The sequence below is a fragment of the Lycium ferocissimum genome, chromosome 11, assembly GCF_029784015.1.
Source record: "Lycium ferocissimum isolate CSIRO_LF1 chromosome 11, AGI_CSIRO_Lferr_CH_V1, whole genome shotgun sequence".
Lineage (NCBI taxonomy): Eukaryota > Viridiplantae > Streptophyta > Magnoliopsida > Solanales > Solanaceae > Lycium > Lycium ferocissimum.
Window position 1 is genome coordinate 54660004 of NC_081352.1, and position 24146 is coordinate 54684149.

The window sequence follows — 24146 nt, forward strand, 5'->3', positions numbered from 1 at the left end:
TTAATTAACTTCCTATGTGCTCCGTGTGTGTTCAGTTTTTTGGCCAGCTCACCCAGCAAATATCAAAAAATTACTTTAAAAAAATATCAAGGGGATCATAGGACCCCTGAAAAATATGAGTGTGTTACTGCAAATTTAGTTATAATATGGGTCTCATTTGATCCATTTTCCTAAATCGTCATCAAACTATTCCAACAAGTACTAGTACAAAATAGGGAAAATACATAAATTATCCTTTAAATTTATCACTTAAACTTTAGGAGGGACCTCTTAGCTCCTATTCTTCTTCATTAAAGTGAAATTAATAGGCCGTCCGTAATTTAAGTATGTAATTGACTTTTTTTTACAAGTTTAAGAAGCAACTTACGTAATTTTCATATAAAATTGGGAAAAGGGTATAAAATGTCCCTCTACTTTGAGAAAAGGGCTAAACATATCCTCCGTTACAAATTTGGGTCAAAAATACTCCTCCCGTTATTAAAGTTTTCAAATATACCCCTATCTTAACGAAAGTTCCCAAATTCCCCAAAATAACCCGATTTCATTTTTAAACCCGCTCCATTCAAATCCTACCCAACTACATAAAAAACCCATATGTGATCAACTTGTTTCCGAGTCCTACATCTGGAGCCACTAGGCACAGGAGCGGGGAACCCATATCGATTTTTTATTTAGTTCGGTCGGGTTTAAAAATGGAATCGTATTATGTTGGGGATTTCCATTAAGACAGGGGTATATTTGAAAACTTTAATGACTGAAGGGATATTTTTGACCCAAACTTTTAATGGAGGATATGTTTAACCCTTTTCCCAAAATAGAGGGGTATTTTTGACCCTTTTCCCTATAAAATATCATGAAATACAAATCAATTACTAAGTAAAATAAAAATCAGTGAAGAAGTACAAAACATCATGAAATTAAATACAAAGCAAGTGCGTCGTAGTAGGGATCTAGTAGCTCAGTTGGTTGACTACCTCAATTTCACCTTGTTGGCGAGGGTTCAAATCCCCACATTGTAATCCCCTCCCAATTTCCCCTTCCCCTACCCCTTATGTAATAATAATAAAAAAAAAAAAGTTAAAAAAAAAAGCAAGTGCGTCGTAGTAGCATGCCAACATTGAAAGGAATAAAATGTCTTAATTTATAGGCTTAATGCATGTGCGGCCCCCTGAACTTGCCTCTTTTATCCATTTTAGCACCTCAACTAAATATTGTTTCTACTAAACCCTTGAACTCGCCCTCAAGTGTGTCTATCAAACACAATCCGACTTACATAGTATTCCATCTTCAATGTAGCAACAATGCTAATATATATTCTAATTTAATTATGCCATATTTTTAAGATTAGCAGCAATTGAGAGGGGAAAAAAGAGATCTTTCTTAATTAAGCTGACAATAGAAGAGTAGAACCACGTAAACCTACACATCCATGAACTAAATAATAACTTACCACATGTCTAAATTATTACTCCACCTTCATTTTCCCAATTTGATTTTTCCTTCTAATAAAAATCAGATTTAGGGGGTTTGATAGACACATTTAAGGACGAGTTCAGGGGTTCAATAGGAACAACACTTAGTTGAGGTGCCAAAATGAAAAAAAAAAAAGGCAAGTTTAGGGAGCCGCATATGCATTAAGGCTAATTTATACGTACACACACATACATATTGCTACTATTTTTACTAGCATATTAACATATATAGGGATATTTTTATCTTTCAAGAAAATTTCCCAAATCTTTTTGTCCGACAAATCCTGATCTGCTTCTCTCTATGATGGCCAGAAGACAGAGAAAAACCAAATGAACCCCATACAATTGTGTTAAGGACCCTCAAGACACTCTGTCCTCTCTCTCTACATATCTTTCCAATATCTTCGAAGAATTTTCTGCCCATCTCTCTCTCTTACCTATCTCTTAATCTTTAATTTTAAGATAATGAAAAAGGCAAAATTTTCTTTTACAGGTAGAGAAGTGGATTTAATTTCAAAAGTTTGGATGAAATGGATTTTAGTTGCTCTGATGGGATTGATCAAATTTGTAGTAATTCTGAAAGTGAGGATTACCGAATGTGGCACCGATATTTCATTATTCACCTAAAAGAATATTATTAATTTTTTATTAGGTGATTGGGCACATCCGAAAGTTTATTATAGAAATTAAAATCATCCTCGAAATCAGTGGCGGAGCCACACTATGCCGAGGGTATTCATCTGAACCCCCTTGGCGGAAAAAAACACTGTTTTTACAAGGTTAAAAGTATTTTTTATGTATATATAGTAGATGTTGAACCCCCTTAGGCTTTTTCGTATGTTTACTTTTTTATATTTTGAGCATAGCGAAAATCACCATTCCGCCATTCTTTCGAAAGGGCATCTGAAATCATCAGTCTCACTCTCACCTAATTTAATATGTACGAAAAATCTTATTTAGCAACCATGTCTTGTATCTTCTCCATCAACAAATTTTACTATTTTAGCTCACCTTCCTGTTCTTCGCTTTTTTAATTATGTGAAGAGTCCGATATGGGTTGATTATGGGATGAGCGGTCTTTTTAATATGTTTGGGCAATCCTCACTTCTTGAGTTAGCTTTTGAGTTAGGTCTAATATTCATTTCTTAAAGATGGTATCACAGCAGGATCCATCTCAATTCGTATTCTTGATGTTAAATTGTTTATGCTCCAGATGTATGTTTTTTTTTTTTTTTTTTAGAAAATATGGTGTGTTGGAGGATGAGAGAGGAATAATATGCTACTTATGAAGCTTGTTTTCGCTACTTCCGGCTTTTACTCATTTTTAGGAACTTGTTTTCTTAGAGAAAATATTTTTCAATTTTATTAACCAACCAAATATAAAAAAATTCAAAAACATTTTCTGATTTTTTTTTTCATTTGTATCAAACACACCCTAAGTCATCACAATTTGATGGCGCTCGACTGAGTAACATTTTTTATATTTCATGTTTATTCATTTTTTTTTTATTTTGCCTATTTTTAATTTTAGTTCAAAAAAGAAAAAAATAAGAAGAAAAAACAATTCATGATGGGATAAACTCCCATATTCCATAACTAATTTCAAACTTCCAAACAGATTCCAAAACAGAAATGCTTGGATTGGAAATTAACGTCAGCCAGTAATCCATCTTTTTCAAAATTGCCAGCGCGACAACACTTCACACCAAAAAGCCATAGCCCCACTTGAAGATTCTCCCGTAAGATTCTTTCAAGCACTCCCTCCGTTCAAATTTAAGTGTAGCATAAAGTTTAAGGAATAAAAGAGTTTTTTGAATCGTATGATCTTAAATTAAAGATATGTGTAATGTATTAAAATATTTTTTGAATTTTATGGTTATAAACTTATCATGTACTCTCTCGGTCCCAAAATACTTGTCGCATTTTTCATTTATATGCCTCTTAAGAAAATATATATAAGGTCAGAATTTTGACTATTTTACTCTCTTAACATATTTCATTATCTGATATTTCCTCAATAAATATTTACTCCATCTATAATGAGAACCTTTTAAATGTTGGTAATTAATACAAGCGCAAAATGACAAAATTCTACTTTATTTTATCTTGGTTAAATAAAACAATAAGTATTTTGAGATAAATATTTTTAATAAGAACGATAAGTATTTAGAGACGGAGGGAGTAAAATATTCGAATTGTCAACTTATATATAGAAAGAGATATTATTTTCGGGACAGATCGGAAAAAAAAAAAAAAGAGGTAAGACATTTAATTGGAATGGAGGGAGGCGTTTTTACTTTTTACTCAACTTAGGAAAAATATCAAAAGGAGAAAGGTCGTAAATATCTGCTGTGGTTCAATATTCCGTGCGCATACTTTTCAAATGGGTCCCACTTACTTACCGGACAAAAAAGAACCAGAATAAATTCTCCACTATTCTACCAGCCTTACAACATACATATTCATCCAATCCATATCATTCCCCTTCCCACATTCTCTGAAGACTAAAAAAATGTCACGCTTCTCACTCCTATTAGTTCTCTTAGCCGGCCTTTTCGCCGCCGCTCTCTCCGGACCGGCTACCTTGTCCGATGAGAATCCGATCAGACAAGTCGTTTCCGACAGTTTCAATGAACTGGAGAACGGAATTCTCCGAGTCGTCGGCCAGACTCGCCATGCTCTTTCCTTTGCCCGCTTTGCTACCAGGTTCTTATCATCATCTCTCTATCAAAATGAGTCTTTTCTTCATTTTGCATATTATGTACTATATTCACTACAAGGAAAAAACTGTAATTAGCTATGAGTGAATCTGTTGTTAAATTGTTCGTACCTAATAGAATTTTATGATAATTCGTCTGTTCTGATCTCTATATGAAAATGAGATTTTTCTTCGTTTTGTGTATTATATTCACTCCCAAAAAAAAAAAAAAAAAGTTAGCTATGAACTTCATTTTTAATCCGTCGAAATTATTCGTAGTAAACAAGATTTTATGATAATACGTCTCTTATGATCTCTATATGAATACGAGATTTTTCTTCGTTTTGCATATTATATTCACTATAAAAAAAGTTGAAATTAGTTACGAACTTCATCGTCAATCCGTTCATCATCAATCCGTTAAATTGTTCCTAGTTAACATAATTTTATGACAATCCCTAGATGGGATTAGCCATGGTTTTTGCTGTTTAGCTAACAGACTTTATCCGTCGCTAGATATGATTAGCAACAGTTTTTGGTATTTCACTACTGATTTTATCCGTCGCTAGATAAGACTAAAGGCGTTTTTTTGGCTGTTGAGCGGCACAATTTATCTGTCGTTAATTTTTATTTTTGGATGTTTATTAAAGGCATAGAAAGAGGTACGAGTCCGTTGAAGAGATCAAGCAAAGGTTCCAGATATTTTCGGACAATCTTAAGATGATTCGATCGCATAACAAGAAAGGACTATCATACAAACTCGGTGTCAATGGTATTCTATCGCATAAAGCTAAATGCTCCTCTTAATTTGTTTTTGCCTTTTTCTCTTTACTTTAAGTCGAATCCTTCTGCTATTTATGTTTCTTTATTGTATGGTGGTTGAGTTTATTTATTTTCATATGAGTTATTCTCTGGCTACTTGTTTTCTTTATTATCATCAAGTGCACAATATGTAGCGTAAAAATTGAGAAGTTTATTCTGCCGTAAACCATCAGTTCGCTTGATGCCTCTGTGTGTGTTTTCGTTTTTCATTTTTTGTTGAGAATATGGTTAAATATTAAAGGTGGGCTCTCTCTAACAACTTAAGCTTTTGAAATGAGATGGTCACACTTCAATATGGTATCCGTTAAGACAAAGATCGTGGAATCGATCACACCCATTATCAGAAAGAATTTGCACGTGTTTGGCACATGACAAATAATCAGAATCGCACGTGAGAGGGCGTGTTGAGAATATAGTTAAATATTTAAAGTGTCTTTCGTTTTAGATGAGATGGTCACACAATTCAATATTTTTCACTCTAAATTTTTTTTTTTTTTTTTTTTTTGGGGTCATATTTGGAGGTAACAAGTGATAGTTTGGTGATTCTTTATTGAAATACTCTGTTTGTTGATTTTTGCATCTCTCACTCTTCTTCTTTTTCTCCGTTGCTAAGATGTGGACAAAAATTATAATGCGATAATTCATGTTCCCCACCACGTAGCGGTTGCTGCAGAGAAATAGGATTTTAGTTACAGAAGCGTGTTAAAACGCATTACGGTATCGTATGTGTAGTTTGCATATTTTATTTTATTAATGGGCTAAGTGTCTTTATCATCATATTTTATAAATTTATGTGTAGATACGTCATTCATATTGTGTGGCTACTAGTCGTTACCCTTTTTCTTTCCATTCAAAAAGATTTTATTTATGGATTTAAATTATATATTTGATAATGTAAATAATTTTTCACCATCAATATATTTTTATTGAGTATAGCATGTTATTTGTTTTAGTTTCTAAATTACCAAATTAAATTCACTATGGATACTTATCTGTTATTATAGATTATCTTAATATGATTGTGTAATTTCTTTTATACAAATCATGTGTAATTTTTTTTTATACCAATCATTGTATAGAAGTTTTATTCTTTCTTTGTTAACCAATCTAGCTTAAAGAGACCTAAATAAACAATCCGTAATTGAAGTCTTATTTCTTATATATACATACATACATGGACATTTTTTTATTTTTTTTTGCTAAGAAGAATTATTTTTATTTTATTAACTAACCGTTTCAAGATGGACGTAAATAAATACTCCATTTTGTACCTAAAAACAAAGTCAGGAAAAATATAAGACCAGCACAAGTGAAAAAGTGTTTGCAACTTAATCTAGTTGTGTAGACCCAACAACAAAAAGTAAAGAAATAAGTAGGGAGTGCATTATATTTCATGCTTGTTAATTATAGTGATGTTCTATTTATGGCCCTCATTGTTTAACGATTATTATGTTTCATGGCAGAGTTTACCGACCTAACATGGGATGAGTTTCGAAGAGACAAGTTGGGGGCAGCTCAAAACTGTTCTGCTACCACAAAGGGCAATCTCAAGCTCACTAACGACGTTCTGCCAGAAACGGTATTTCCAATTAGAATGAACTCCCATATGTGTTTATATCAGGAGTTACTCATTAGAGTTAAACTAGCTAGTTTGTATTGCATATTATTTCCAAGATGGCAGAGTTCACTGAGTTGAATTATGCTATGAACATATAAGGCTTAATACATCGACAACCCCTCAAACTGTTGGAAATCTTACGGAAAATACTTGATCACGAATCTTGTTGGGAAATACTTGATCACGAACCTTGCAGGAAATTCTTGGAAGCTTGAGGCTTGTCAATTAAGACACCGACCTTAAGGATATTTCACCTGGTGTGAGTGTATCCCCCAGGATTCAACAAGCTCTTCTAGTATAAAACCAGGAGCCAGAATCTAACAAATATTTCTCAAAGATAAATGACCCAGCAAAAGAAAATAAGAAGAAGAAGAAATATGTTCTATGTTACACCCAACCAAGTAGAAAAGTTGGAGAATATGTATAGTCTTAAGACTTGCCAAAGGAACGTTTTAACTGTGAAGATTAATGCCACCAACGGCATTATATAAATCAATGATCTATTAAATGGGTCAATGATAACGTTAGGACTAGTAAGGGAAATAAATTGGAGGATAATAGTTAATGACAATAGAGTATCAATTCAATTGCCATAAGCAGCCATTCAATATCAAACATTTGTTACAAGATATAAACGTTAGGAATTATTATTTTTGAGATATTCTATTATTTTTCAACACAAACTGCCAGCAAATTTCATTTGGACACTCAAATTACTGCTTGTTCCAATTGAACACTTGAGCACATGATAGAATGTTCTTATTAGACACTTTCGATTTAAATTTTGGAAAAAGTTTTGTGCATGATCTCAATACCCATTATATAGATAAGCTAACCACTGAAATATGTCATCTCTTTTAATTATACACATCATCCTCAATGGGATTTACAACTTACTGAGACTAATTTATATAATTAAAGAAGGTGACATATTTTAAGTTGTTAACTTATGTACGTACGTAATTGGCATTTGAGAACACGCGCAAAAAATGAATTGAAATTTGAACCAAAAGTGTCCTATAGGAACACTTTATCATGAGTTTAGGTGCTTAATTGGAACAACTATAGTTTGATGTGTCGAAATAGAATTTGTGACAAGTTTGAGGGCTGTCAATATATTAAGCCAACACAGAAACACTAAATATCTAGTGACCATGTACCATGTTAATGTATAATTGGTTGCGAAAAGGAGTTAATTTTTTCATTCCTAATGCTAAATTACCAATTTTGTGATTACAGAAAGACTGGAGGGAAGCTGGTATTGTCAGCCCTGTCAAGAATCAGGGCAAGTGCGGATCTTGCTGGACATTCAGGTGAGAATTACTTAGAATCACATTTATCGCTCTTAAAATTGTAAGTATTGAAATCTAATGGAGTAGGCATGTGTCATTTTGGCAGCACTACTGGCGCACTAGAGGCAGCATATGCCCAAGCATTTGGGAAGGGAATCTCTCTATCAGAGCAGCAGCTTGTGGACTGTGCTGGTGCTTTTAATAACTTTGGATGCAATGGTGGGCTGCCATCACAAGCCTTTGAGTACATTAAATTCAATGGTGGTCTTGACACTGAAGAAGCATATCCATACACCGGCAAGAATGGCTTATGTAAATTCTCACAAGCAAATGTTGGTGTCAGAGTTATCGATTCTGTCAATATTACCCTGGTAAGATCTCTTTCCTCTGGTATAGAATCAATTTCTTGCCAGTGTTACTCAGTCGAGTGGAGTCCATTTGATCAATTGTTGAGTTTTTCAGTCATGAACTTCAGCTTAGGTCAAATAAGCATTGGTTGGACTCCTAACATATGTGTAATTACAGGGTGCTGAAGATGAATTGAAATACGCGGTTGCATTGGTTAGGCCTGTTAGTATTGCTTTTGAGGTGATAAAAGGTTTCAAACAGTACAAGAGCGGAGTTTACACCAGCACTGAATGCGGCAACACTCCCATGGTAAGTCATCTGTCCGAAGAACATGAGATGCAAGTATATAGTTTTGCCTGAATACACTTACATGGACAATATCACAAACATTGGCTGTTTCATTGGCAGGATGTAAACCATGCCGTTCTTGCAGTGGGATATGGTGTCGAAGATGGTGTACCTTATTGGCTCATCAAGAATTCATGGGGAGCAGATTGGGGTGACAATGGATACTTCAAAATGGAGATGGGAAAGAACATGTGTGGTATTGCAACTTGCGCATCCTATCCTGTCGTTGCCTGAGTTTTGGCGTTTGTAAACTTTTTCACCAAAAGGGAAGTAAGCAAGCCATAAATCCCATACGTTGTCCTAGTTGATGATGCGGCAACCATCCAGGCTCCATTCTCAGATTTATGTTCAGAACTCGTGTGGATAGCCATACATAATACATAGAGAAGAATAAGAAAAACTAAATTAACATAGATTATTATTATGCAGGAAAAAGCCGTATGTCAATTATACCTATATAAGTCATGGGAAGAAAGAAGAATGTCATATTGTCAAAATTATCAATGGATCAAAATTGTCAATGGATTGATGTCCTTATCTTTATTTTAAGTTTTCTTTTCGCGGTCAAGCCTACGGTTACAAAATGGGTGCCTTATTCTACCACAAATTAGTGGGAATAACACTTAGGGCCTGTTTGGAAAGCCACCCAGGTAATTGGAATTGGGTGTAATTGAGTGTAATTACACAGTTTGGCATGTTTGTTTGACTAAGTAATTACACAGTTAGGTGGGAATTAGGTGTAATTGACAGGGTGTAATTACACTCTCCAATTCTCAAGGGGGGGCTGAGAATTGGGTGTAATTACACCCTGTAATTACATGGTTACTTTTTAGTTTGTTTATTTTTTTTACTTTAATTTCTTTTTATTTTTAATTTCTATTATTTTAATTTTTTTATTTTTAATATTTTTTATTTCTATTATTTTAATTTCTTTTTTATTTTTACTTTTGAATTATTTTTATTTTTTAAAATGTATTTTTCTTTTTATATTATTTATTTTTCATTTTCTTTCTTCTCATTCCCAACCTTTACTTCTTGTGGTTCCATGTAATTGCTTGTATTTTTTTATTTTATTTTATTCATTTAGCATAACCTTGTTACTATTCTAATATTTGAAACTACACCTCTTAATATTGGAAAGAATGAGTCATTAACAAACTTGACATATAACGAATGACGTTATTAAAGTAGAATATCATTGTGAATGAGGTTATAAACTTATATTTTTCCTTTCTTTTGAATTATTTACTTAAGTTACGTTGGAATTTACTTATGTAATGTTCGAATTTGACATAAGAGTATTATGTTGAACTTTTTCTTTTGGATTTTGAATTTAGATTATATTTTCAAATTTTAAGTTATTTGCTTTCACATTGCATGCTGTTTATTTTTTACTTACATTTGATGAATTTTTTGTGTCAAACATTTGAATAATGTTATGGTATTATATTTATTAATATTATTTTTTTGTCTAACATCTAATCCATGACGTTCTCACAAAAAAAAAGTCTTCTTTTAAGTTTTATAATTAATTAAAATTAAATATTAATTTGAAAAATATATATCAATTATTTTTGTTACAATATTAGTTACAAATATATGATTATTAATTAATATATTTTCAAGAAACAATGTGTTATTAAACAACTAATTTAATATCATTTATAAAGGCAATATTTTTTAAATATTAATTTTAAATTTTTTATAATTTTTTTTTTTTAAATTAAACTGACTGTGTAATTACACTGGTGCAACCAAACGGCACGCTTGTAATTACACTGTAATTACGTTATGACAAACAAACAGGTCGTTGTAATTACACTACTGTGTAATTACTAAGCTGTGTAATTACTACCCTAGTAATTACACCAATTCCAATTACCAGGTGGCTTTCCAAACAGGCCCTTACATTATTCGCATCACTTCAATTGAATTACCAAAATATATGCTAATTTAGCATGATTTCTACAAGATTTGTATATTCCCTTTGTGTTTTACAAATAGTTTGTACATCATTTATAAGACACTCAGTAATAATCGTAAATATAATGTAATACTGATAAATTTACATTTTAAAATCAAATAGTGTTTTGTCCTTCGGGATTAAGCACACGGGCAAGACAAGCCTTGATTAGACCATCATTGATGAAAGAAGAAAAACTTCTCCTATTGCATCATCAACCGGTCACCGGTGTACTAAGATTTAAGATCGTTTATCGCTCTTCTATCTTGAACCACATTATATTATTTTTTCTTAAAATGCTTAATTTAATTGCTCACAATACATACCATATAGTTAGAAATGAGGATGGTTTACCTCAATTCACGAAATAATTATTTACGTTTAGAAGTACTGTGGTTCAAGGACATTGCATTTAGTAGAATTGCTTCTAGTCTAATGGACTCTTCACCAATTACAATTTCTAAATATGCATGTAAGATTGAGATTTTGGCATATCGTATAATATTAATTCGATATGTAAACTTTTATCAATCTGGCCAGTCAATTGCTATGTACCGTTTGGTAATTTCGTTAAGCATTCAACTAATATATGTACACATGCGATGCTGTGATTGTTTTAAAGAAAAAAATCCGAGAGAGATAATAAAAACATGTATATATATATATATATATATATATATAGTCAAGGCAACACGATATAAAAAATGAGAATATAAATTCGCAATGTGTTTCACATGATTCATATATATATATATATATATATATATATATATATATATATATATATATGAATCATGTGAAACACATTGCAGAATTTATATTCTCATTTTTTGGTATCAGTGTTGCCTTGGACTAACATTTTATATGTTATGAGAAGTTGCACGCTACTCCTTCATTATTGACCATTTCTTCAAACAGTACAAATATTTCATACTCCACATGTCAACATCAATCTCAAAGAAAAAGACTCAGTGCTTAATTAAAAACACCATTCAAATCCTAGATGCAAGCCCAACAACAAATCTCATAGATGCAAGCCCCGTCTATTTTATTGTTTTATGTTCTTAATTTTAGCTTTATCTATTATGATTTTAGTTATGTGATTTTATTCATATTGTATGGCTATTTTCATTATAACTCAAAAACTTTTTCATAAGCATACAAAACTTCTATGATTGACTCAATTATAGAACGATACGCCAAACAAATTGATATTTGATTAATATACTGACAATAAAAAAATAAATTATATTGATATAGTATGTTCAAATTCACGGCTATCTTTCTTGAAATTTTTCATTTTTCGATTATTAAAATGCGTATTAACTTTATCAAAATACTATGATGTGACTTTATATATCTATTTTTGGTTTTGATTTTGTGTATTAAACCGTCAATTATGTGGTCTTATTAAAATGTGTATCAACTTTATCAAAATACTATTATGTGACTTTTTCTTAAAGCGACTTGACTAAATATCCCAGCTTATTATCCTCGTAATATTCATAATATCGATTTTATTTTAATACTCAATACATTTGATTTTGGCTTTATATATTGAAATCTTGTTACATGGTCTTATCCACAGTAGAATTAATCATATCATAATTCAAGAAATTTTCTGATCTCAAATTTAGATATTTTTACATTCGATTCACAAATTAAAATTCAAATAATTTTGTCTTTCAGTACAAATCAAAGTTCAATTTTTTTTTTTTTTATCTCAAGTAAAAATTTCATGTTTCAATTCAAATCCAACTTACTTTTACCTCAACTACAAAAAAAAAAAAAAATCAATTTAAATATAGATAATTCATCTTTCAATTCAGACTTTAATTAAAAACTTCCAAATATTTGTATCTTTCGATTCGAATCCATTTTGAATTTAAGTGGTCAAAGTATTTATAAATTAATTTATCTTTTATTTTGTAACTTTGTCGTTTGTTTGGGCAAACCGATTTGTTTATACAGTAATGTAACTCAAAAATATTAGGGCTACATTTTTATAGTTAAATTTTAATTCGTACTTTATATTTCAAATTAGACAAATTATGTATAAAAATACTTGACTTTCAATTCAAATTAAATTTTTTAGCTTTCAATTAAACACTTTTCTTATATCAGGATCTTATCTCGTTATATCTTGATCTACACATACTAAGATATGTTTCAGTTCAAGTTTTTACTCACTTCAAAACATTTTTATGTTTCAATTTCAAATTCGACTTTTTTTAATATCAAATCAAATACATTTATCTTTTAATTCAAATAGTATAATTTGATTATCTCAAACCATTTGATACAATATTTCTCTAGGACTTATTCAGTAGTTCTTATTGATTATCACTGGTCAACCTAAACACAAGCACATAAAATAGGTATATGTATTAAGATAACCAATTTTAAGTGATATATTTTAGGATCCTCATGTGTAATAGAAAAATAAATTATAATAAGTGAAAATGTGAATTTAGATGAGATATATAGCCATACTCAATAACTTACAGAAACTCAACTATATATCTATAAAAAAAAAAAGTTAGTGAGATTAAAACAACTGACTAAACTTGTACATTTACACTAATCTAACTAATACTTAAAGCAAGTAGTCACCAACTGGTACATCATTGCTTGAGATATCGACTCATCACCTTCAATCCTTTTCCGGAGCACAAGTCTTTGAGTATAATCTATGAAAATAACTTTTAATTAAGTAATATCATTGAATTATTAACTTTCAATTTCTATATCCTGCAAAATATAAGATATGACAAACTCCATAATATGCTAATTATATGTTTACATTATCACATAAAGTAGACGTTCTCCATACTACTTTCTGTCATTAGTTAAATTACCACATCAGATAGTACATTATATTACAAAAAATGAAGATATTTCAAGTCGTATTTTCTTACCATTTGGATCTCTAGGCTTCTCTACTAAAGAGAATTTCTTACTCTTGATTAGCTACACGCAAATCAACATAAACAAATCGAATCTCAAAATTTAAGAATTCAAAATTTCAATTTATACTAAATTCAAGCGAAGAGATAAAACGACAAAACTATAAAAAGAACACACTGAATTAATTCTGAGATAAATATCATTAATTCATTAACATACCACCAAAAGCTACTAAATATCAATAACATGTACCATCAGAATATGTACTATTCATAATTGAGTAACTCAACTTATATGTTGCACGTTTTATTCTCTTTTAAAATTTATAATTAGTTAAGATAAAAGAATGAGTCGTAATTTCCTGTTTTGTTATTTGAGTGGAGAGACATGGACTAGTGTTGGCCTACGACTTGGGAGCAATTTTTCAAGAAGACTATAACATGGACGATAAACTACCTCGTAGCAGTTAGAGTGCTGATTTTTTTTTTTTTAATATATTTGAAGATATAGAGAAAATTGAGTTGAACTTATATTTCATTTATTTTAAATTTTTTATTTTTAACTCAAAATTCAAAATTTACCCACAGGTTGTAAGTGTGCGTTAGTGATAACTTGATACCATGTGTTTAGGTATATCTCAAGTGCTACTTTATTGAAGAGTGCTCCAACTAAATACCTTGCTTTTGCAGTCTTAAATGCAAATTGCAGTGTTAATGGCATGCTTTGAGCTTAGAGTTTAATTAACGCAACACACCTGTAACAAAAAACAAACACAAATACAAATAACACAAATAAGTGATAGATTTACCCTCATTCCATAATCATCTGCAACAAAATGAGAAATTAAAAAAATACATAAAACATAACATACTTTTTTAGAACCAATATCTACCATTCTTAACATATATAGTTTTTTTTCCCCGGAAACTTTGGGTAAAAAGAAAGAATAAAAAGATGACTTGATGATACTAAAGGCAAGATTATGCCTCGACAAACATACACCAATGTACTTACATAGAGAAGTCTTTAATTTCCTTGTTGCTGTCATTATATCATAAAATGAAGAGAACATTTTACTTCCTTCACGATACACGATATCCATGGCATATGTGACTTGTGCGAAATCGACGCTTGATTGATTTTTTTTTCTCTTTTAAATGTGAAATGGCTATATGGATTTGTCAAAGGAACGACATGAAATTTTCTAAACTACAAACAAATTAAAACTGGATCAATGGAAACAATTTTAATTTGAGTGTTGTGCATATATAAATATGGAGAACATGGTTAGAAGAAAAAGGAAAGACGGAGAACGTGGGTTGATTATGCAAGTATTGGAAGTTGTCTTAATTATCAAACGTGCATTCGATGAGCACGATTACCACGATTCAATTCAAAACTTTTACAGTGAAAATTTAAAATCTACGTATAAAGGTAGTTAGTTCCAAAAATATACGTAACATTTGGCTTCTCTTTGAGATGCCACTTAAAACACAACTGTTCAGTTTTTTTTTTTCCCCATTTTAATCAAGATTGATTCCTTTAATATATATATATATATATATATATATATATATATATATATATATATATATATATATATATATATATATTTAATTACCTTTAAATTCAAAAACAATAACTAATGGAGTAACTAATTAATAACTAATCTAACCACTTTTTGTCCTAAAACTATCCTCTTTTTAATAATATATAGATTAACAAACAGTTATTTGATAAATTAAGTCAGTTTAGTATATGTAATTAGTTAGTGTTCTCGACTTCTAAAACGCGACTAATGGATAGAGCTCTTGATGACTCAAAGAATAGTTAATGTTTATGATGATCTACATACAAAGCTAATTACACAAGATTGCAAGAACTTTGGGAGGAGCTCGTGCTTAATGCATTGGGAGCATACCAAACGAACGTTCGGGCACTTGTGATGCAAGTTTCGCAAGACAAGAGCCCACACGTAAGTCCACGGGCATTTTACGAGTGTCTTGCCCCGATATCAATCCCAATTTTGCCTAACCCCCGTTTCACAAGTGGAAATGAAATATTCAATATTTTTTTTACTTTTTGAATTCTTTCTTATTTTAACTATGTAGGAAGTTTTGATATTTAAGATCTTAAGTGCATCAAGAATTTACCTTATCTAAATACTTAAATATTATAACATGACCATAATTCTCTTTTCATAACATAATTATAATTCATTTGAAATTATTTTTGAACTTTATTAATTTCTACAGAAATAGCATTTTTCTTGTCATTGATTTTTGTGTGTAATATTTTAAAACGACATTCAACAATTAGAACAAATAAGATGAAAAATAATTAACAATATAGAATATAGAGAGAGATAAAGGAAGGGAGGGAGGGAGAAAGAGAGAAAGAAAGAAGAAAATGAGGTAACTTCCATAATTGCAGGAATTACCAAAAAAAAAGTCATATTCTATATTTATTCAACTACCTAAATAGATCAATATTCAAAATTTTAAGGGAGTTGCATTTTTTTAGATTTATTATATAATTTATAATGCAAACCCATTATTTAATAATATCAATAAGATTAATAAGATTTTTAAAACAATTGGATACTCATTGACCTGGGTGCACGCTCAGAGCGCGTGCCATAAGACCAGTGATATCAAAGATTGTCTTATGGTTTAACTAACTTTTACTTACTATTACGATTTAGTACTACTTTTATATGGTCAAATTTTAGACGTGTTTGATAATTTAAGGTGAAGATGATCATATTAGTTGCGCCACAAATTTTAGAGTAAATGAAGTAATGATTGAAGTCCGTAAACAATTCATGAATACATATATCAAAGCATGTAATTGGATAAATTCCTATGAAAATTATTTTTTGCTGAACTTTCACCGCTCAATATCATCATACTTGTATGCATTATTAACCAATCGTATTGCTTAATTGGTTGTATCCTTTGAAATATGGAATTGATGAAAATACTTCAAAATGCAAACATACTTGCAAATTGGTACCTACAAAGGACAAGTAGATTGTGGAAAAAAAACTTGGGCTGATGAATCCTGAAATGACCCAACCCACTGCCTAATATGGATTGGAGTTATGCCACCTTTTAAGTGGGCTTAGCAGTAAATCCACACTGATCTACTACGCTTTGACATGTAGATTTTATAAATTCTCTAATAAATAAAGCACTGCTAATTGCTATTGCATTACTTTTTCCAGCCTTGACAACTCCGAATAAAGTTTCTTCAACTGAGTTTGATAAATTATTGTTTTTTCTCAAATACTAATCCTACACGTTTTATTTTTGTTTTAATGAAAACATATTGCTGCCGCAAATATCAATCCCATAAATCATGATAGAGATTACAATAATATACATAAGGCAATAACATATTTAATGTCAAAACACATTTGTATATCAACGTAGAACTGTTGACAATTAAGTATTTAGAAAAGGTTCAAAAATTTCACCATCACAAAATTTATATAACATTTCATATCAAAATATGTTTATACACAAAATTATGCAAAATCGATTTAACGTAAAACTTTTAATATAAATATCAAATACTTATCACCCATAACATATCTCATATCAAAATATTTTGTAAGTAAATTTTATCAATCCGATCTAACGTGAGAATTTTACATAAGTATCCCAAAGGTATATGTTAAACTTTTTTTAGATACCCAAATATCTAAATGATTACTTTAGCCTTATTAAATCGCATCCCGGTAGGTATCTGCCTTGACAAGATGGTCTACGTACTATTGGTTGGAGCATAGGCTGTATCAAGAGCTCAACATATCATTGAGTCAATTCAAGATCTTGTAGACGAAATTGCTGCGGGATTTTCAGAAATAGTGGGTGGTTCGCAAATATTTTAGTACTTGTTTAAGAGTGTGTACCTCCACGAATTAGACTTACTCCTTCCTTCCATATCTTAGAGTTAATTCCCTAGATGACCACCTAAGTTTGGAGAATTGCCTTCAAATATCATTTTTGTTTCTTTTAGGACAACAAAGTCACTCAACTATCACTATTCTCCTCAAAATATACTCAATACCTCAAAAGCCTCCTTCTTTCCTAGTTGGCATGCCATTAAAGCCAATTTTTTTGACTAATTGATAAATCGTGGATTTTGGTGCTTTCTACATCCACTACTTATCCTTTTTAGGAGTCATTTCAAGTATTTTTCTCTATTTTTATTATATTTTCGTGTGTTTTCAGGTTTTGTGAGTTCGAGGGCATAAAGGGAACAAAATGACAGAAAAAGACCAAAAACGATCAGAATGCGATGAAAATGCAGCACCGCAACTGAGAGTTGCGGTCGCAAAGTGTTTGGACACAATGAACAGAGAGGTTGCCAAAGTACAGCAAAATGCGAAGCAATATGCGGCACCGCAAACTCCAACATGCGGTCGCATACGCAGGCTCCGAGCAACCAGTGAATCAGACAAAGTGCACCAAGTCGCAGAGGACATGCAACACCGTAAACTCCATATGCGGTCGTATCTCGGATTTTTAGCAAGATCAGTGGAGGACTGAAAAATAAAGAAGTTGCGGTGCTATGAAGAAGTTTCGCATCTCGAATATGCTACACCGCAAGTTGGACGCAAATTTCACTGGTCGATGAGTCCAAGGCTGAAGATGCGGCCAAGATGCGGTCGCATACTCCTGTTGCAACCGCATTCTCGGTCTTTGCATGTCGTCATTTAGGCCATTTTTGTACTTTTTGGTTCTCCCTCTAGAAATAGTAGTGCTTAGGTTTTCGTGCATATCATTGAATATTCTCTACAGACTTTATTGTTGTCTTTTAGCATAGAGAGCATTGAATATTGGTGGTTGAAGGCTTTTAAGGAAAATCTTTCACTTTTTGTCATCATCTTCCATCAAACTTTGTAGGCATTATGAAGACTTTATCTATTCTTGTCTTTTATTTAATGAATATGAATAGCAAATCCCATTAGCTAAGGTTGTGGGACCAAATGTGTTAGTTATGTGATTGGGTTTTGCAGTCAAACTTTATTTGTATGTTAAAGATGTTTTCTATTAACTCTTCAAACCTTAATGACTTTTAATGGTGGCCAACAGTATTTGTGCCTAAATACTTTTACTTTGCTTGGAAAAGAAAGTAAAAGTTAGGAAAAGAGTTAAATAGCAAGATTTTAGGGCTTTAAATCCCATCTAATAGCTTGAGCTAGGAATAGTAAAGCTAACCTGAAATTAAAGTGGGTGTTCACATTGTTTACATTCTAAGGCTCGGAAGAGCTTAGTAATGATATTTATCAATGTGGTTGGAAAACTTTTGGTAAACTCAAGAAACTCATTGTTTATTACATTTAGACATACTAATGAGTTGAATTGATACCCGATTGCATTACTTTCCTTTCGGACCACAACCTTAGTCTTTTTATCAATTGATTAATTTTACAATAACAAATCTCTAGAAATTAGTTAACAATCTTCAAAACAAACATTATTATACTCCCTTCCCTAGAAATTGTAACGACCCATTTGGTCGTTTAGCACTTTTGGTCTCGTTTTCGCTAAAATACACTTTCGTACTTTGAAATGGTATTCTTGACTTGGGGGAATTGGTGGCACGATGATTTAATTAACAGGTAAATTTTAGTATATATCTATTTAATGCGTGTGAATAGTTTATTCATAGGAATTTTATTTGCACTCATATAAGGTATGAGTTGGAGAATTAATTAAGTGGCTAGTGAGCCTAATTTATACTATTATGTGTTAGTTGGGTGACTAAGTAATTTAGATAATTTATAAGAGTGGTGGGCTAGGCCCATTTATTTCCAGACTACATATTAGAATAGTAGATGTATTAGGGTGAAAAAAATTATTGGCTTGCATATTAATCCATTGCACGAAAAGAAAAGAAAAGAAAAAAAGGCTGCTCACGTTAGAAGAATTAGCAAGTCTTCCCATGAAACAACAAGTTTTAGACTTAATTGTAAGATCTCGTTAGAGCACTAGTATTGGACCTTTGATTTATTGTTTTATATATCTCTTGTCATAGATTTTTATAATATTTGTTGGTGAGATGAAATAAGTTTCAATCGGTAATGTATGACTATTGTTCTTAATGGTATTTGATTTCTTTAGAAGCTAGAAGACAAATTTTGTGGACATCTTTTCATTGGTTAATAATCATAAACAACTAGAAAAGAATGTATTTCGATAAAGTTGGCGGCCATGACTTTTGACTTTAGGTAACATAGTGACATTCCAACATACGGGGAGCAATTATTGTCCATGTCCTTTAAATTTCATCTTGGGTTACGTAGTCTTTTATATAGTGATAATTACCAACGGAACACGATGATGGAAATACGAGATTATGTGATTTATTTGCTATGTTTTCTCTTTGGGAGGTATTGTCACCTTTAAATTCATGGTAATTGAGATGTGGGAAGCTAGATTTTAATTCTAAGTTAAGATTTTGGGGTAATTAAAGGTTTCGAGTCCTAGTCCTAAGAAAGGAGAATTAATGATTTGAGAGTCCATTTATGGATGAAATTGACCAATTTTAAAAATATATGATCCTTAGATAATGGGTGAAATAATTTTTCAATAAAATTCCAATCTTGCCCTTATGGGCCCAAGGCCACTTTTTGGGTTGCGTTTTTGGGTTTCGAATATAAATATAGCAATATGGGTGTCCTTAGATTCGTATTCTAACGTAGATCGCATATTTTATAGATTTTGATCGTTCGAGGCTCTACCTGAAAAGGAAGGCGTTAGTTTGATTGTTCGTGGTACCCGCTCGGCATTGAGGTGGGTTACGGTCTACTTTAGTTAGACTATGATTAGATAATCATATGTAGTTGTAGAAAGTGATGGGGATAGCATGTTAGGCCTTCGGGCATGAAGTGGAGGTGAATTCCAATTAGGTTGGTTTTGTCAGCTGTTATGTGGGCTTGTCGCCAAATGTGTTATTTCTGTGATTATCACTTGTTTGTATCTCCGTCATATACTTGGTTCACTCATCACATGAAAAGGAATGGTAATATTGATAATTGAACGATTAGGAAAGTAATATGACTTGTACTTGTTGATTTATACTTCGGTGATATTGTTGAGATCGATATCATGCATGGCATGCTTTCCATATTATTGTTGTGATGATTGGTGAGGTGAGTGATTGAGAGACTCAGAGGTCCTCTTGGAGATTCGAGAGACGGAGAGAGACTCGAGGTCTTTGCCGGAGATTGAGAGTGACAGAGAGACTCCGAGGTCCTTGCCGGAGATTGAGAGTAATTGATAGCCTCCGAGGTTTCTATCGGAGAGCACGAGTGGTACATGGACTTCGCGGGTCCCCCATGGGTCATGGCTTCGAGGCACTGCCCTTAGCATGTATGTACGAGAGTGGAGTGAGAAAGGTGACTGTTGCATTGCATTGCATTCATCCACTTATACATGTGACTGATCATTTGGTGAACTATATCTGTCTTGGTTGATTTCATGATTCCTTTACACTTTACTCGTATACGATACGTGACCATGCCTTTTTGCTCTATATGCTACTTGTTAGTTTCCACTTCTTCATGCGTTATCTAATCATTGTCGGCCTATGATGCTTACCGGTACTAGTGTTGTACTGATACTACTCTTGCTACACTTTTGTTGAGTGCAGAGTACGATCCAGGCTCCAGTCCTATGCCTCGTGGCTGATACGCGAGGGTGACACCTTTTGATCATTCAGGGTGAGCTACTCGGCCATCCGTGGCCCCTGAAGGACCTTCTTATTTTATTCTGTTTTTATATTCGACAGACAATATGTAGCCTTCGAGTATTTTCGGTACTTGTATTCGACTATGTTTAGCGTTCTTGTACCACTTTGACCAGATTTTTGGGGGATGTCGTGACATTTCTAGTGATGATAAGTATTTAAGACTTGATAGCTTCTCCTTCTTTAATTTTCCGCTTATTTAACTTGTTATTGAGAATGTGGTTTGCCTACTCGGAGGGATAGTGTAGGTGCCACCATGACAAGTTGGTATCAGAGCTTTTTGGTTAATTGGTCTAATGAGTACAAGAGCAATGTCTAGTAGAGTCTTGCAGATTGGTACGTAGACGTCCGTACCCATCCTCGAGAGGCTATAGGACATTTAGGAAACACTCCACTTTTCTTTCTCTTTTCGTGCTAGTTCAATCCGATTGGTATCTGGTTCATTCTTTCCGTGCGAGATTGTTCAGATTGGTATCTTAACCTCGTTTCTATGTTCTTTCACAGATGGTGAGGACGCGATCGACTGCTATTGGAGGCCAAGAGCCTGCACCGCACTCGCACCCACCGCGTCGCATCCATACCCGCCCGGCAACCGTCCGCGGGCGGGGACAGGTGGCGAGAGGACGTGGCGGGGGCGGGCCGTGCAACTAATCCGGTAGGATCCAAGCACCGGACCTGCTCGGGACACGACGAGAGTTGACTCCGAGCTTCGACGACATTCCGAGAGAGGAGGAGATTAGGCCGCCGAGGCACTGACACAGGGTATCGCTACTCCCCGATTTTCAAGGAGGTCGTGTTTCGAGTGTTGGGGTACTTTGATAGTTTAGCTCGCGAGCATGATTCCAGTTGCTCCGTGAGGCAGAGACAGAGTGGGAGGTCACTCCCGATGCTACGGGGTTGCTCAAAGAGTTTCGAGACATCGAGGGTATTGCGGCAACAACGGTGGCTCGTATTGATGCTACTCAAAGCGCGATTTTGCTCTTAGGCCTATGGATGGGCCGTGTTGACCGGTGCCGAGAGCGAAAAATTGTTCGAGGGATTTATCAAAATGTCTCCTTCTTGTTCTATGGTACTCCCGGGGGAGGATGCGTATGAGTTTATTGTTAGTCGCCACGTACGATGCTTCATAAGTTAGGTGTAGTGAGCCAGAGTCTATGGGATCGATTATGTTTCTTTCCGGGAACGGGTTGGGGATGCCAACGGCAAGTGGAGATCGTACATGGAGTGTCGACCGGTTGGGTCGCCACCTTTGACCTCGGGACCCGGCTCTACGGGTGTTCTTGGAGAAATATGTCCCTCGTACTCCGAGACAACGGGGAAGGATGAGTTTTTGACATTGGAGCAACGAAGGGGTAGGTCGGTTGCGGAGTATGAGACGCATTTCTCGCTTTGTCCCGTTACGCTAAGCATTACTTCCCACAAGAGCGAGAGAGAGTGAGGAGATTTGTGAAGGGTTTGGACCTTCTCGGCCGGTGACCTTGCGTTGGAGGCTTTTTGGGCCTCATTTCAATCGCTAGTGGTAGAGCATGCCGGAGGGTTGATTCGGGAGATGGGTCGGCACACATAGTGGGGGTGACACGAAAGCTGTCGTAGATTTGACTTCGCAGGTCCTATTAGAGGTGGGGGACACCATGTGGTTTGTCATCATCCCTACTGACCGCCCCATCCAAACCATCACTACGAGGGGCAAGCGGTGGTTCTTCGTGTTATAGCGGGCACGGTTCGAAGCGGACTTCCCGAGGTTCTTACTCTCGACCTTCGGACCGCGGAGGGTGTGCTCGGTTCTTACTATGACGGTTCGACGGCCTATGGGTACAGGGACCCGTGTTTTGGTGGTGAGGTCGGGGCATTACGCGAGAGAGTGTCTAGATCCGGAGCAAAGGGTTCCGGAGTTCAAACATCTAGGCCTCGACCGCCATCTGTAGAGGAGGAGGATATTACGAAGTGTGGCGGGCTCGCGATCCGGGCAGGGGCGGCCGTCGACCCTAGCGCAGAGGTGGTCATGAGTCGGCAGGGGCGGCGCTCGGTCGGCGAGAGAAGGATCTCGGACGGGCGCGGTGGTGGTCGTGGAGTCACGATCCGAGGGTAGACGTGCCCATTTTTATGCTTTTTCGAGTAGACGGAGGCGAGGCCTGCGATGCGTGGTTATCAAAGGTATTATTTCAGTTTGTCACTGATCAGCTTTTGTCTTATTTCATCCGGGCTCTACTATCTCTTATGTGTCTACTTATTTCTCTGTCACGGATATGCTTTGTGATATGCTTTTGATGTACCTATTCGTGTCTCTACTCCTGTCGGAGATTCTGTGATAGTAGATTAGGTCTATAGGTATTGTGTGGTCACGTTTATGGGGTATGATACTTGGGTAAACTTGGTTACTTTGGATATGGTGGACTTTGATATTATTTTGGGCATGGATCGGTTATCTCTATCATGCTATTTTACTCCGTCATGCCAAGACACTCACGTTGTCCATGCTAGTGTATTCCGCGGTTAGAGTGGAAGGTACATCCTAGTCCCCTAGCACCTAAGAAGATCATATCATTTCTTCGGGAAAAGAAGTTAGCGGATAAGGGCTGTTTAGCTTATTCGGCTCATATCTGGGATACTAGTGTAGATACTCCTTCCTAGAGTCGGTGCCTTGTTTGTGAGTTCTCGAGGTTTTCCCCGATTTGCCTCGGGTATGCCGCCCGATCGAGATATTGACTTTGCATTGACTTGGAGCCGTGCACCCGACCTATTTCTATTCCACCCTATCGGATGGCTCCGTGAGGCAGTTGAGAGAGAGTTAAAGGAGCATTCAAGACTTGTTGATCAAAGGATTTATTAGACCCAATATTTCTCCTCGGGGGTGCCTCCCTCACTCGTGGAAGAAGAAAGATGGTACCATGCGGATGTGTATCGATTATCGATAATT

At 34.1% G+C, this 24146-nt stretch overlaps 1 protein-coding gene across 1 annotated transcript; it reads left to right on the forward strand.

The window, feature by feature from the left end:
- The first annotated feature begins 3919 nt into the window (after positions 1 to 3919).
- On the forward strand, positions 3920 to 9102 carry LOC132037366 (cysteine proteinase 3). Its single transcript, XM_059427867.1, has 7 exons — positions 3920 to 4178; positions 4821 to 4942; positions 6456 to 6571; positions 7850 to 7923; positions 8009 to 8273; positions 8428 to 8559; positions 8659 to 9102. Exons 1-7 carry the CDS (start codon positions 3985 to 3987, stop codon positions 8830 to 8832), a joined length of 1077 nt encoding a protein of 358 aa, XP_059283850.1. The 5' UTR covers positions 3920 to 3984; the 3' UTR covers positions 8833 to 9102.
- Positions 9103 to 24146: the final 15044 nt, after the last annotated feature.

Excerpts from the sequence above, each read along its gene's own strand:
- LOC132037366 (XM_059427867.1), top strand. The coding sequence starts at position 3,985 with ATGTCACGCTTCTCACTCCTATTAGTTCTCTTAGCCGGCCTTTTCGCC. Across the intron at positions 4,943-6,455 it reads ATACAAACTCGGTGTCAATG|AGTTTACCGACCTAACATGG; the intron begins GTATTCTATCGC and ends GTTTCATGGCAG. Across the intron at positions 6,572-7,849 it reads ACGACGTTCTGCCAGAAACG|AAAGACTGGAGGGAAGCTGG; the intron begins GTATTTCCAATT and ends TTGTGATTACAG.